The sequence below is a fragment of the Phacochoerus africanus genome, chromosome 1, assembly GCF_016906955.1.
Source record: "Phacochoerus africanus isolate WHEZ1 chromosome 1, ROS_Pafr_v1, whole genome shotgun sequence".
NCBI classification, from domain to species: domain Eukaryota; kingdom Metazoa; phylum Chordata; class Mammalia; order Artiodactyla; family Suidae; genus Phacochoerus; species Phacochoerus africanus.
The window spans coordinates 286,236,192-286,250,723 of record NC_062544.1 but is presented as its reverse complement, the minus strand read 5'-3'; the positions used below and the strand labels follow the sequence as shown (position 1 = coordinate 286,250,723).

General features: G+C 55.5%; 1 protein-coding gene across 2 annotated transcripts; it reads left to right on the top strand.

Annotated features, from left to right (window-relative positions):
• On the top strand, window positions 1-12,900 carry U2AF1 (U2 small nuclear RNA auxiliary factor 1). Of its 2 annotated transcripts, none has more exons than XM_047797426.1 (8): window positions 1-503; window positions 4,066-4,153; window positions 7,391-7,457; window positions 10,562-10,611; window positions 10,702-10,800; window positions 11,407-11,540; window positions 11,629-11,721; window positions 12,617-12,900. In XM_047797426.1, the coding sequence occupies exons 1-8, from the start codon at window positions 460-462 to the stop codon at window positions 12,759-12,761; spliced, it is 720 nt and encodes a 239-aa protein (XP_047653382.1). In that variant the 5' UTR covers window positions 1-459; the 3' UTR covers window positions 12,762-12,900. The 2 variants fall into 2 exon arrangements, with proteins under 2 accessions (XP_047653382.1, XP_047653389.1); XM_047797433.1 differs by lacking the exon at window positions 7,391-7,457 and adding an exon at window positions 6,511-6,577 and having other exon boundaries at window positions 383-503.
• Window positions 12,901-14,532: the final 1,632 nt, after the last annotated feature.

Below are 14,532 nucleotides of genomic sequence, written 5' to 3'. Positions count from 1 at the left end.
ACAGCGAAAGTACGAGGAAGGGGAGCCTGCACCTCGCAGAGCTCCGCAGAACCCGCCCAAGCGGGGCACGCGCGCCCCGGGCCTAGCCCCAGGGACTGTGTGGAGAAGCCCCTACCCGCCGCCTCCCGACCGCCGTTTGCGTGCTCGGCTTCCCCGGGCCCTCCGGGGGCGCCGGCGGGGTCGGGGACCTCCGCCTGGGCCCAGGGCGCTGGGAGCGCGGGCCCGCGGAGCTGGAAGCGCGGGTGCGGGGCAGGGGGAGTGCCGGAAGGGGGCGCTGGCGGGCGGCACCTCCCGTGCCCGCCAAGTCCCGCCTACGCGCAGGCAGCGCCTCTCCGGATTGGGCAGCGACCCCCGCGCCGTCCGAGCGGAGCGAGCGTCGTCGCGTCCGGGTGACGTCTCCCGCGGGCGTCGGGCGGGGTCGTCGGCGGCGGTGGCGGCGGCGGCGGCGGCGGGTGGGAAATGGCGGAGTACTTGGCCTCCATCTTCGGCACCGAGAAAGACAAGTGAGTGGGAACCGGCCGCCGGGTTTCGGGCCGGGGGGGCGGGCGGCGCGCGAGCGGGCTCGGCCTCGGGGCCTGGGAGGCGGCGGGAGCCCCGGCGGGCCGGCGGGGGGAGGGGAGCGGCGGCCCTTCCGGCCTCGGGAGCCGCGCCGCCGCCTCGTGCGCCCGAGCGGGCGGGCGACGGGCCCGGGCGGGCGGCGGGCTTCCGCTCGGGCGGCGCGGCTGCTCCCGCCCGGGGCGCCTCGGCGGCCCACCTACCGGCGACCGGGCCCCCGCGCCCCCGGGTCTCCGAAGCCGTCCGAGTTGTGCTGAAGTTGTCAACGTTGCCAGTCCCCGCAACTTTCAGCTTTTAAGGTCGCGTCGGGGAAGCCGTAGTACAAACCTCGCCCGAGTTAAATCGTTAGGTAACTTAGGGTCCGAACCGTTGGGGTTTTATCCACTTAATAAGGCTCCTCTGTGCTTAATCGATGATCTGGGCTGATCGTAAGGACGTTTGATGAGATTACGGGTTAACTAGCCTAAGAGGCACAATCTGCTTTTAGAACACTTGAAAATGCAATTCCAACATAAGAATGAGGTAGAGAGTTTTTTCTCCCCTAGTCGATGGCTAGCCTGAAGTCTTTAAAAGATTTTTGACCCTGCCACGTATGAATTTCCAATGCAAAGTTTAGACTAAGGGGAATGTTTTCAGACACTTTGGAGGATAATTGTTAGTTCGAAAACCTAAACACAAAGCTTATTTTATTCTTTGGATAAGTGGTTCACATCTCGGGATCCTTCAGGCTGTACGAGGCTTATGCGAATGTGTTTTTAATGATAAACCCCTAAGTTTGGTGTAGATAACGTTTTGATGCTACTTTATCAAACACTTTCAGGTTGTTTCTGTTTTCCAGCGTGCAGTCGATCTTGTAACATGTCTTTTTTCACATATTCCCGAATTTCCTGTGTCACTTGGAGGAGGGGATTTTTTTTTTTTTTTTTTCCTAGCAAAACTCACAAGACAGCATCATCAGTCATCCTCTAGGGCGTTTATTGGAGGCCAGTCTCTGGGCGCTCAAGGATGCGTGGTCTGGATCTTGTTCTCAAGGAGCCCGCGGGGTGCTTGTCACGTAAAGGATCTCACAGAAGTCAAATGCGTTGGAATGGTTACGTGCTGTGCGAGAGGCGTGCCCGGGCCTCACAGAGCAGTTTGGGGACCCTGGTCTTGAAAGCATTGGCCGCCTCCGCTGGGAAGAGAGGCTTCTGGCGTCTGGTGAGGAGCCCGCAGTGTCAGCGTCACTCTCCGGATTGTATTAGTGGCCGTCTTAGGTCCCAGGCACTGGTGTTCCTTCCCTCTCTCTTGTAAAAAGCTGCATGAGGTGTTTTCTCTTTACTCTGTGAAACTCTTCCTGCAGAGGTTCATTCCAATAACATTTTTTAATATGCTTGCTGTAACCAACCACATTTCAACCTGTAGGAGCTGTTAGGTACAAGTCGTGGCTGCATTTCAGGAAACTGGATTACTTAATCTAGGTTTCTTGTTTCAGGGAGACTTGTGGGGTTTTAGTTTCCAGGAAACATCTCGACTCTTAAAAAATGAAGGTGATGGTTCCTGCTAACTTTTTTTTTTTTTTAATTTAAGCTAGAAGTGAAACGTAGGTCTCTACCAATTAAAAGTATTTCACTAGGGAGTTCCCGTCCTGCTTCGGCGGTAACGAACCCAACTAGGATCCATGAGGATGCTGGTTCGATCCCTGGCCTCTCTCAGTGGGTGAAGGAGCTCAGTGGGTAAAGGATCCGGCATTGCTGTGAGCTGTGGTGTAGGTCGCAGGCAAGGCTCGGATCTGGTGATGCTGTGGCTGTGGTGTAGGCTGGTGGCTGCAGCTCTGGCTCAACTTCTAGCCTGGGAGCGTCCATATGCCAAGGGTGCGGCCCCTAAAACGACCCAGAGGAAAAAAGAAAAAAATTTTTGATAGTTACACGTTTGAGACTCTGGACATTGTTTAAATGTAAACATAGAGTAGCCTTTTTCACATCTTCTCTGATGGTAAATCTTTTACCGGTTTTCATTTTGTTTCCGTAGTTGAATAAGCACACTGGACAGTTTTGAGCCACAGGGGAAGTCCGGCCACTGGGAAGGTTTTGCCCAGTGGACTGAGTGCGCTAATTAACTGGGCATCATGAAACGAGAGGAGGTGCAGGCGCAGGGGTGGTTCTAATTACGTGGGATAGTTGGGTTTTGGTTGTTGAGACAGGACGTTCGTCCATTCTGGAGCATTCTTAAAGTAGGCTCGCTCGGCTGGAGATGTGCACCGTTGCCTCGGGTGACTGAGGCCCGGCGGAGGAGTCTGCGCCTCTGCGTCATTTTCCTCCCTGACACGTCCGGACCTGGCCGTCCGTGTCACTAACGCTCAGTCCGAGGCAGGTTGGCCTTCCTGGCCCGTGGCGTTTCGTGCAGGCCCTTTGATCGTGGGGCCTGCGTTGGCATCTAAACGTGGCGCTTGCTCACACCTTGCCTCTGCGGGTGGCCTCCCGCCTCTGCTGGTCTGCCTGTGCATGGGGCCCACCTGGCGAGGTCTCCTCCCGCTCACAGACCCACCGGCCCGTAGGGCGCTCAGGCCACTGGGTTGCAGGTGTCGGTGCTGTCTGGACGGTCCGAGTATTTGAGCACATGGAGGGGGGCTTTGCGTTGGGACACAGGGTGGCCGAGCGCGGGTCCTGCAGGCAGGGTGGCCTCCCCAGTAGCTTGTTCTCGGTGCGCCGAAGCCCAGGGGATGGATTGTTTACTTCAGACCTCTTTTTGGAAGTTTCCCGCTGGTCTGGTGTCCTGGGCGAGGGAACCTGCGCTGGTCTTGGGTTTACTAGGTGACGGGAGCTGCACGTGATGCACACACAGCACGTCTGGTCCCGGCTCTTGGAACAGGGCCAGGTTGGCGTCTTCCTCGGTCAGGCGGGGGTGGCCTTCCTGTGCCCAGGCACCGAGTGGCAGGTCAGGATCTTGACCCGTCCCCGCACTGGGTTAGGGTCCTCGAGAGGGACTTGGTATCCTGCGGGACTGGAGAATAGATAGGCTTGAAGTTAAACCCAGGTTCAGACGAGTTTCACGTTCAACTCAAGAGAAGACCGCAGAGCAGAGAAGTACAGTTTACCCTGGAACCCTCAGGGGCTGGGGGCTGGGGGGCGGCCCTCTGCACGGCAGCTGCTCGGCAGCCCTCCGTGTCGGGCTCTGAAACCTCAGGTTCGCCCTGCCGTGCGGCGTGTGGTGTGTGGCGTTTAGTAGCTGAGAAATCCGAGTCTCTGGACCCGCGTGGTTCACGTCCATGTTGTTTGAGGGTTGCTGAAAGTGGAGGGGATTTGAGTGGGGGGGTTCGAATGGGGGCTTGTCGGTGAAAAAGCACCACATTGGGGGGGGGCAGGTTGAATCTGAGTAATCCTGAAACGGGGGCACTGTTGCCCGCAGGAACGGTGTGCCCGTGTTTCTGTGAAGTGAAAGGAAAGTGGCCGGGTGGCACTTGTCGTGTTGATGACGTTTCCATCTCTCTGATCCCTGTCCAGCAAAATAATCCGCTCTTATTTTCCCTTACAGAGTCAACTGCTCATTTTATTTCAAAATTGGAGCATGTCGTCATGGAGACAGATGCTCTCGGTTGCACAATAAACCGACCTTTAGCCAGGTTTGTTTGTTTTCCTTTTTTTTTCTGTTTTCATGTAAATTATCAAAACGTCATGTACTAAAGACTCCTGCTTCATAGAGGCAGTTAATGGTTTCCATGTGTTAATAAGCAGGTCTAGTTGTTTTATTTCCCATGTGTGTTCATAAGGGTACTTCGTTTCATGAGAATGAGGCGGGCGAAGCAACCCGAGTGGAAGGTCCCCTGTTTTTGTCGTTAGCGAAGCCCGTTGGCAGAGGCTGGTTTCCTCCGCCTTGCCACCCTCCTTGCCGCTAGCCGACGCTGGCCTGGCCTCTTTTCCAGGCGGTAGAGGTGGAGTGGGCTCCCTGCTAGTGGGTCTCAGGCAGTGGAGGTGGATGGAGCCACGGCGGAGGAGTTGTCAGCAGAGCCAGCAGAGCCGCTCCCGCCCGGGGCAGGCGGGGGTTCTCAGCGCTCCTGGGTTCAACCCCACTGAGACCCCCGCCAAGGGAACGGCAGGCTGTGCCACATCACAGAAGCAGTGGGCATTACCTTCCGAACAGCCGGTCTGTTCACTTCATTGAGAGACGCCTGTTACCTTGGGTTTGGCTCTGCTGTGAGTTCAGGTCAATCAAAAATTGTGATTTTTTTTTTTTTAATAGTTTATTTTTGGAGAATTGGAGAAAAGGCAAGGGTTCCTACCCTGCAAGTGATCCACTGACTTAAAGGGAGAAAGCACCTCTGAGAGGAACAAAATTTCTGCCCAAATTTATCTAAGCGTTTGGGATCTGAAAAAAATCTGTACTGCAGTCTTTCCAGACCGAGGGCTCTGAGCTCCTGCCCACTGCCCGTGAGCTCTGAACGTGCGGCCTTGGAACTGCCCGCGCCTGGAGGAAGCTGGACTCAGCCTTTGAGCCCCTGACGGAATGTCTTCCTCTGAGCATTTAGGAAAGTCAGCCGATTAGTGTAAGAAAGAGACCATGTTTTCTAACGTATCAGCTTTGAACATGTCTCTTGAAACTCAGAATATTGGAGAACTTGCTTTACATTTTCTGCTGGATTTTTTTCAAGTGGTTCGCTTTATGAACTGCTTCTCCCACTAGGTCAGTGGCCTTGGTTCCATAAAAGTTTGCTGGGGTCAGTTGTGCGCGCTAGCTTGCGTCTTGATTTGATTTGCTTGGTTGGTTCTCGGTAACCGGACCACCCCGATTTCAGTGGAACCGCGCTGCTCTCTAAGTGAAGTTTCTTGCATTAAGCAGCCACTGCCGGGTGACCCGGGCGAGACCAACATGAATTTCCGGTGGAATAACTGGGCTCGCGGTAGCTTTCCATCGGCGTTGTCATGCTCGGGTGACTCCAGTTAAAAACGGAGCGAGCTTGACTTTGGGAAACAGCTGAGGCCCCAGATAAGTTGCCTCGGGGCAGTACCGATGGCTTGGGGAAGAGGCCCGGCCCCGAGGGAGGGTCTGTGGTCACGGGTGTGCCCTGTGACTCTGGGGTATCCTCCCAGGGGGGTTCCCAGAGCAGACCTCTGACTGGGGGGCTCTCGCCCAGCCGCTCCCCTGGAGAGAGGCGCAGTAGCAGTGGCGCTGGCTGGGTTTGTAAAACCGCTGACAGAACTGCTGCGGACCCAGGTTGAGGCTGAATATGTAGTTTCCTAAGTCATGCTGTTTGTTGGTGCAGCTTATAAATCTCTAGCGTGATTGAGTGGGGGTTTCTTTCTAAGCTTCTTACGGTGATGTGGACGTTACAATTCATGTGATGTGCTAGCCTACTAACTTACACATGGTTTGTTTTTTCAGACAACTTGATTTTAAGAAGAACGGTACAATGTAAGGTTTCGAGTCTGCCTGATCCAGTTTAAAGCACAAGGGCTAAATGGATTTTTTTCCCTTAAAAGAAGGATCGGAAAAGAGCAAATGTTTTAAGCTATTGTATTATGTAAACAGAGGTCCCACCAAGAAAACGTAAATATGCTAGGCGCCCACGAGAGTCGGGCACCCCATGCGGTGTGCCCGTTTCCCACGAGACCACGCGCGCTGGCTGGACTGCGTGTGCTAGAGCTGTGCGTTGGGTTTTAGGAATACGGAGCGCGTGTAAGACAGCGGCCTAGTGAGTGGTACTAACCTTGCCTCACAGCACCTCAGTGACGTGGGACTGCTCAGAGCAACCGCTCCAGTGTCGTCTTGGTTCTTGCTGGCGGACCTGACCTAAGTCACTGCTCAGACTCTGTTTCCATAATATGACGGCTGGGTGGACTCTGCAGAAGACGAGTATCTGACTTGCAGGAAGCAAGCAGACAGCACGCGGGGAGCCATTTGCGAACGAGTTGTCTCTTTGCAATTGTCTGATATCTGCACAGCAGCCAGTAGAATTCCCCTTTTTATTTTTTTTCCCCGCAGACCATCTTGATTCAAAACATCTATCGTAATCCCCAAAACAGTGCACAGACGGCTGACGGCTCACACTGTAAGTCCCACAGTTGGAGGAGTTCTTTTAAGACAATGGTGTTAAAGAGCCCGCTCTTAATTGAGACAAACCATGTTGGCTTCTGAGCTGCTGACATAGAGCTGTTGCAAACAGGACACGGTGCCGGAGGTCCGTGGCGCACACAGCGAGAGCTTGATACTTGGCCAGGCCTGTTCAGCCGGCTGTCCGGGGGCGTCGCCGGCCGGGCCTCTTCCCGCCAAGGACCCTTGTTCGCGACAAGGGCCCGGCCCTGCGACATCTGAGCGTCACCAGCCGATCACTGGTCTTTCCGGTGACTGAGCCCCTGGCAATTATTAAGTTCTTTCTGTAAAAGCAAAAATCTTAGGCCTTTTTAGGAATCAGTAAGGTAAGTGGCCCCGTAAGTGTGGGTTTTGCTTCACCGTGAGTTTTTCCTCTAGGAAGTGGAGATTTCATGATATGTCATTACCGTATTTCTCCAGTCAGCGTGCACAGGCCCCGTTCTTTCTCAGTTGTTCATTACAAGTTTGCCACGCGGGACTGTTGTGGTCCTAGCCTGCCGAGTCACCCTGCGTCCTTCACCGGGCTGGAACCCTGAGACCCCGGAGTGTGTGCGGTCTGACCGAAATGCAGTAGTCGCATATCATGGGATCTCTGGCAGGTCGCCCCGCGGGGCGCTGCAGATGGCCGTCAGCTGAGGACATCTCGGCTTCCAAAGAAAATAACTCGCTCTTTTTTCAGCCCTGAGTCTTGACGGAAGCGATCGCCAGGAAGCCGGTGAAGTGTTGACATTTAATTTTCCATAATATAAAGTTGTTGCGTTTTGTATTTCAGACCATTGCCCTCTTGAACATTTACCGTAACCCTCAAAACTCTTCCCAGTCTGCTGACGGTTTGCGCTGTAAGTTCATCCAAGTTCCTTCCCTGGTTCCCTGGGCTTGCGCGTCAGAGCTCAGTGTCCACCGCGCCTGGTCTGCCGCTCTAGTGTCAAGGACCGCCCTCTCGAGGGGTGCCCAGCTCGGCCCCCACTCGAGCTCGGCGCCCGGGCCCCCTTCCCTAGGAGGAGCAGGGACAGCAGAGGTGCCCTGGGGCGAGCGCGGAGCTGCTCTCCTGCCCCTGGGCCGTCACCGGGGAGGCTGCGTCTGCCCATGAGCAGACGCTTCTCCAGCTGGAAGAACCTTCTGAGCGCGCTCCGCGGGTTCTCACGTAGGCCTCTCTGCCCCAAACTCCACTGGGCGAGGGTGCTTTTTTTTGATCGTGAGCCCTTCCCAGATGAGGGCTGTCCAGTGACAGTGAGCCCGAGCCCGCCGTCCACGCCAGCCTGAGCCGACTTTGCATCGCCAGAAAACCTGGCGGGGGCTCTCCCGCCTCAGGACCCAGGCGCTCCCGTTGGAAGAATAAGGGACGCCTGGTAGGGAAGAGCGAGACCGGGCGCCCAGGAGCCCTCCTGGTTTCTCCGGGTGCGGGAAACACTGAATTGAAGTCAGGGATGTGGTGTTTACCCGGGGCTGGCTATCAGGAAACAGGACAGGCGCTACCATCGTGGGAAAGTTGATTAACTACACCACAAGCTTCAGAAGCGGTGAGCTGTAGAGTGCATTTGGTCACCCGAGGAGACAGTGACATGAGCGTCCTGGCCTTGTGTTAAAATCCAGGGGTCCGGACCCAAGGGAGCTGTGAAAAGTCATCACACAGTAGCCACACAGGGTTCCCCCCGTAGCCACAAACCCGAGTCATGTACACACGTGGCCTGGAGCCCCTCAGTCTACAGGGTGACCTGCGGTGGGTGGAACCGTCCCCGCAGCCGCCACCTGCTCGAGGTGGCCCCAACCAAACTGGGAGGCCCCCGGGTGCGTGCCCGTGCGTGCCCGGGGGCCGTGTCTGCAGGGGAAGGACGGGTACATTTTTCCTGAGAAACACCACATGTTTTTGCTGTTCATGCTGATCTGGTAGGGAATTCATTTCTTTCCCTGAAGCTGATGGTAGCAGGATTGGTTTGGTAGCCCTTGGTTTAAAAATGCCTGGTTTTTTGGTTTGTTTTCTTTTTTAAAGAAATGAGATGAGTAGGTGGGGGAACTTTGTATACGGGCTGTTCCAGCCCTGCCCTGCCCGGAGAAGCGAATGAGAAGCAGTGACGAACGACAGTTAATCATTCTTTGCCCTGAGCGTTTCGGGGGGAGTGTGTGCTTTGTTGACTGAAGAATGTTGTACCAGCTCTCTTTGTGTCAGTATTTGTGATGCACAGTGCTCTTGTTTTGCATATGCTACAAAGTAAAAGTTTAGCTGTACTAAATATTGCCATTCTGGGGTCCCGGTTCTATAAATTATATGAAATTTTGACTATACAATTCCAAAGGAATATCAGTTTAAATTGACGAACTTGAAATATCTGGCAAAAGACCCTTCCAATAAAATTCCAACCAGCGAGGCTTAGCAGTTTCCTAGAATTACTGTCTCTTCTCAAGATACCCTTTTATCTGTAGAAAAACAAGCTTTCTATGCTCGGATTAGACTTAAACGTGAACCCCAGTTTAAGAGCGTTTCTGTGAGAAGACTGGATACTTGCATTTAAACTACTGAACAGTTTTTTAATCACTCGTCTCTGCCTTTCAGGTCATTTTGATTGACTCGGTGTTAACCAGAGTATAGGAGAAAAAGCTCTGCCCACTGGCATAGCGATATTGTTAGGTAGTGACAGGGTGGAAGCACCATGGGCACAGCCCGTATTTTAACCACCACCAAAATTTGATTCTCGATACTGCTAAAACTTTGAGGGTGTAACAATTTTTTGTTGTGGAGCAGGAAATTAACTTCCAACATTAAAATCTGCCCTTTGGAATGGGCTTCTCTGACGTTGAAAACCTCATTTCTCCTCGAGAAGAGGTACGTTCCTGACAGCCTTTCACTTGGGCTGGGCTGTCGCCTGATACCCTGGGTGAGCAAGCCAGAGTCCTGGAAATTCAGAAGGAACTGCAGAGCAGGGCCACCCCCACCCCAGTGGCTAGCAGGTGCATGTACGTCGTAGTCAGAAGCAAAGTCGAAGCGGGTTCTGACGCTCAGAGTGTTTTTATAAAGAGGTGTTTCCAGGAAGCTAGGGAACTGCTTGCAAGCAGCAGAGTGTGGCTAGAACTTGGGGCCCTGGGTGGGAGCCCGGAGGCCTTGGGCCCAGGAGGGGCGCCGAGCCTCAAAGCCGCTCCCTGGCCTGGCTGTTGGGGACGTGAGTTTCTTGACACACAGCCTCGTGCCTTCTCAGATTGAGGTTCAGAGAACTTCCGAGTTGGAGTCGTAAAATTTGCTAGAGTGGTATTGAGGGTAGAATGACCATCTGCAGAACCGCTGCCCGCAGTGGCCCTGATGCCACTTGGTGCCCGTGGGTTATGGAGAGACCCGGTGGAAAGAGCTTGACATGCAGACAAGGCTTTCCTCCGCGCATCGAAACTTTCCCTTCAGGGAAAAGAGGGCGTTCAGAACACTGTCGCTGAACTTGGTTATATCCTACCGAATCTTCATTTTTGGGCATTTGGGTTTTAATGGCACCAGAAAGAATTTTAAAAGCATTTGTCAGCTGATAAGCAGTCAAAGCAACTAGTCAGGAAACATAAGCTTTTAATTACCTACCTTGGTTTCAGCTTTCATTTTAACCTACTAAAGGAGAAAAAAAAAAAAGTGTGATTCCTTGGCCTCTATTTTAAATCTAAAAAGAGAATTTTCGTTTAAAAATTTGAGAGTCAACGTTTTCCTCACATTTTCTGAAAATGTTGGCCCTTTGATGCTGATGAAAACGTGTCGTGATTGGAGTATTTTCGTAGCCAGAGCTGAGCCCGTGATGAGGCCTGTACAGATCTCACCACACTGTGCAGCCTCCCCGAGGGGCCGTGTGCCGCGTGTCTGCCGCCTCCAGTAGGACGCAGCTCTCGTTCTCTCTAGATAATCTGATGTGTGTCGCGTAGCACGTCGAGGCGGGCGCGGCCGCGCGCTCACCCGCCGGGCCTCTGTCGCCTGCAGGTGCCGTGAGCGATGTCGAGATGCAGGAGCACTATGACGAGTTCTTTGAGGTGAGCGGGACCCCCGGCCGGCGGGCGGGCGGGCGGGCGGGGCGCCGCATCCTGGCCGGTCTCGCCGTGACCCGCCCCGTCTCCCCCCAGGAGGTCTTCACGGAGATGGAGGAGAAGTACGGCGAGGTGGAGGAGATGAACGTGTGTGACAACCTGGGCGACCACCTGGTCGGGAACGTCTATGTCAAGGTAGGAGGGGGGCCGTCGGGCTCAGCGGGTCGAGACCTCCCCCGCCACATGGCGGCCGTGGGGGCGCCTGTTCCACCCCCGGCCTCCCTCCGCGGGGGAAGGAGCCGGCTCTGCCCCGAGCTGCGGCTCCAGCTCCAGGTTGACCCCTGGCCCAGGAACCTCCACGTGCCGCAGGTGCCACCTTGAAAGGAAAGGGGAAAAGGTGGGAGTGAGGGGCCGCAGGGAGTGGGTCCCCTAACCAGGGAGGGGCGCCCTGACCTTGAGGTCCCACTTGCCCAGACCTGTTCCTGCATTGCTCGTGGCTCCAGCGCAGCGGCCTGGGCGTCCGCTGTCCAGGGACTTGGGGAGGAGCAGCTGGCTTCCGCCTTCCTTTTTTTTTTTTTTAAATCTTTCACTGCCTGCACGAATTACTGCATTTGTTCTCTTAACCAATTGAATTTGAAAACCAAGACAGCGTATCTGGTGTGACCTTCACGGATGGAGGGTAGCCTCCTTTATGCCACCGAGCGACTCGCCTCTGGGAGCCCAAGTATCTCTCTGAAGCAGTAGTAGGAAATCTCTGGCATGGAGGGGTGAGAGGCAAGCCTTTTTGTTTTGTGTTTGCAGTTTCGCCGTGAAGAAGATGCGGAAAAGGCCGTGATTGACTTGAACAACCGCTGGTTTAACGGCCAGCCGATCCACGCCGAGCTCTCGCCCGTGACCGACTTCAGGGAAGCCTGCTGCCGTCAGTATGAGATGGGGTAGGTGTGGACAGGCCCCAGGGCGCCTGCGCGGGGCGGGGGCGGGGGCCGTGCACACGCCCTGTGACCCCGTCTGGTTCTCCCGCAGAGAGTGCACGCGAGGCGGCTTCTGCAACTTCATGCACCTGAAGCCCATCTCTAGAGAGCTGCGGCGGGAGCTCTACGGGCGCCGTCGCAAGAAGTGAGTACTGGGGTGGTCGGTTTTCAGCAAGTGAGGCTTGGCCTTGGGGTCACGTGTCTTCCTTACGGGGCACTTCTGGAATGTCGTGCGTGTTTATTTATGTGAACGTTTCCAGGCCTGGGATCAAACCCAGCCACAGCAGTGGCGGCGCCAAATCCATAACCACTGGGCCGCAGACTTTAACTATAAAGTGTTCTTTCTGGAGGCCGTTGCACAGACCCGCGTCTCACTGGTGACTGCGGGTGGGTCGGGCTGTCTACCTGGTGTTTCATTCCCACAGTGAGAGCAAAGCGCAGTCTCCTGCACACACCATCCATCTCCAAGGGGGTTTCTTTGGTGGGCAGGCCAGGGTGGCACTGCCCTGCAGACCACCCAGCAGCGGGCACAGTTGGCTGTCCCTTCCTGGTGCTGAGGTGTGGGCGGAGTGTCAGCAGAGGCCCAGCTGTTGGCGGGGGCGAGCCACTTTTCCTGCTCCCGGAGTTCTGACCCTCTTCTGCTGGGCACCCGCTGTTGGTGGTGAGCAGAAGCTGGGCAGCAAGAGCCCCCACCTCCAGCCGACGTCTGCGGGAGGCGGCCCGGCTGGGGCAGGACCTGGAAGCGGGGCCGGGCGTCGGGTGAGCGGCGCGCACGTCCGCTTCACTCCGGGCTACTGTTTCCCTGGTCATTTAAAGAGGCGGTGCCACCGCAGGAGGCCCAGGATGTCTCCCCCGGCCCCCCACCGCCTTAGAGCTTCGGCCCGTGACTTCATCAGCAACTTTTTCCTCTTGCATCCGTGTCGCCCCTAACGCGGACGAGATACGGTGTGTCGCGTTAGGTCGCCAGCTCCACGAGACGCCCTCGTGGGCCGCCCGCGCGGTTTGGATGCCATGGTTTTGTTTCTTGTCCTTGGTTGCAGGCATAGATCGAGGTCCCGCTCTCGGGAGCGCCGCTCTCGGTCTAGAGACCGTGGTCGTGGTGGCGGCGGCGGCGGCGGCGGCGGCGGGGGACGGGAGCGCGACAGGAGGCGGTCGAGAGATCGTGAACGATCTGGGCGATTCTGAGCCAGGCCATTTTTACCGTATGTCTGCTGGAAGGTGTTGTAGTTGATTGACCAAACAAGTTCATAATGGGAATTTTTTTAAAAAACAACAAAAAAATAACAAAGATGGGTTTCTGAATAAAATTTGTAGTGATACAGTATCCCGGTGTCCCTGACTCCTCATGGAAAGCCCTGGTTTTACATGTCCTTGAGGTGAAACTGTTGCTGCCGCTGTCACTTTGGGTGTAAATGACACCGTCGTTTTGAACTGAGGGCACCAGTTAAGGGGAAATTCCTGTAAGAACAAGTCACCGTGTCGCCCGTTACCCGCACGCGCCCTGACGGCGGCCCTCGCTGCCCGCCTGGAGTGCAGAGCAGCCAGTGCCCCCGAGAGCTGGGCCAGGCCTGGGAGGGAGTGCCCCCTGCCCCCTGCGGGCTCAGCTGTCCCACTGCCGGCTGCTGCTTGGCTCCGAGAGCCCCCGTGTGTTTCTGAGACACAGGTGGCCCAAAACAGGAACGCGTTTGGGCCGCCCCCATGTCATGAGCCACCGAGGTGACAGGGCTCAGACCTGGCTCGGCAGCCCTTCCCAGGCCTCGGTCATGACAACCCCGGGCAGCCTTACCCGGAAGCGGCCCAGAAGCGATTGCAGCGGACACGGCGTCCTCACCGCCGGCCCCCAGGCCCCGGCGCCCGCTCTCCCATGGCTGGTGGCGGCGGCTCAGGGAGCACGTTCAGCCCCGTGCCGTCCCGCTCACCCGGGACTGGCTGGGAGGAGCTGATGCTTACTCGGTCCCCTGGTTTCATGACAGTCCAGTCGTGCTCGGTCAGTTATTTTAAAAGGGGATTCTAGTGATTTGAACATTAGTTTTTACCTAAGTTCTGGTGTCTTGAACTTTTTGGAGCTGGGGGAGCAGAGCAGTGTGTGGTTGGTTGCATGTTGTGTTTCGGGTTTGGTTTGTTTTTCTGATTAGTTAGTGACACTGAGTTGGTGATCTAGGTGGTTTTGTTTAAGTCATCTCTCATGTTCCCAAAAGAAACACCACTGTTTCAGCTTTCCCAGCTCAGTGTGGTCAGAGTTAAGATGAACCATTTCCCCTCTTCGGAAGGTGAGAACGTGTGACAACTCTCTTTAAAACAATTACCTTGACGTGCAGTGTCGGCCGACGTCTGCCGCACAGCCGAGCGGTCGGTCGGTCGCGTGTGTGCCCTCGGTGTATCACCTTCCGTCCTGGCCCAGGCGGTCCCCGAGGTGACAACAGGACCTTGCTGTCTGTTCCAGATGTAACAGTTTGCGTCTGCTGACCCCAGACTCCCAGTCCAGCCCACCAAACTCTTATTTTTTATTTTTGTCTTTTTAGGGCCGCACCCACGGCACATGGAGGTTCCCAGGCTAGGGGTCTAATCAGAGCTTCTGCTGCTGGCCTACACCACAGTCACAGCAGCACCAGATCCGAGCCACATCTGTGACCTACGCCACAGCCCACGGCAGTGCCAGATCCTTCACCCGCTGAGGAAGGCCGGGAATCGAACCTGCCTCCTCATGGATACTAGTTGGGTTCGTTTACCACCGAACCACGACGGGAACTTCAATCCCACAAAATTCTTAATTTGTATTTTTTTGCCTCTGGGGGGAGGTGGTGGTGTTTTTTGCTGTACCTGTGGCATGCAGAAGTTCCTGGGCCAGGGATCGAACCTACAGCACAGCAACAACCTGAGCCAGTGACAGTATCAGATTCTTAACCCACTGAGCCACAAGGCAGTGCCCATGAAAGAGCATTTGAATTGTTTCGTT

What these genes read in the sequence shown, in the direction of transcription:
- U2AF1 (XM_047797426.1), top strand. Translation starts at nt 460, where the DNA reads ATGGCGGAGTACTTGGCCTCCATCTTCGGCACCGAGAAAGACAA. An exon ending in TTCGGCACCGAGAAAGACAA is followed by an intron (nt 504 to 4,065) that starts GTGAGTGGGAAC and finishes TTTCCCTTACAG; the next exon opens with AGTCAACTGCTCATTTTATT. An exon ending in TACGGGCGCCGTCGCAAGAA is followed by an intron (nt 11,722 to 12,616) that starts GTGAGTACTGGG and finishes CCTTGGTTGCAG; the next exon opens with GCATAGATCGAGGTCCCGCT.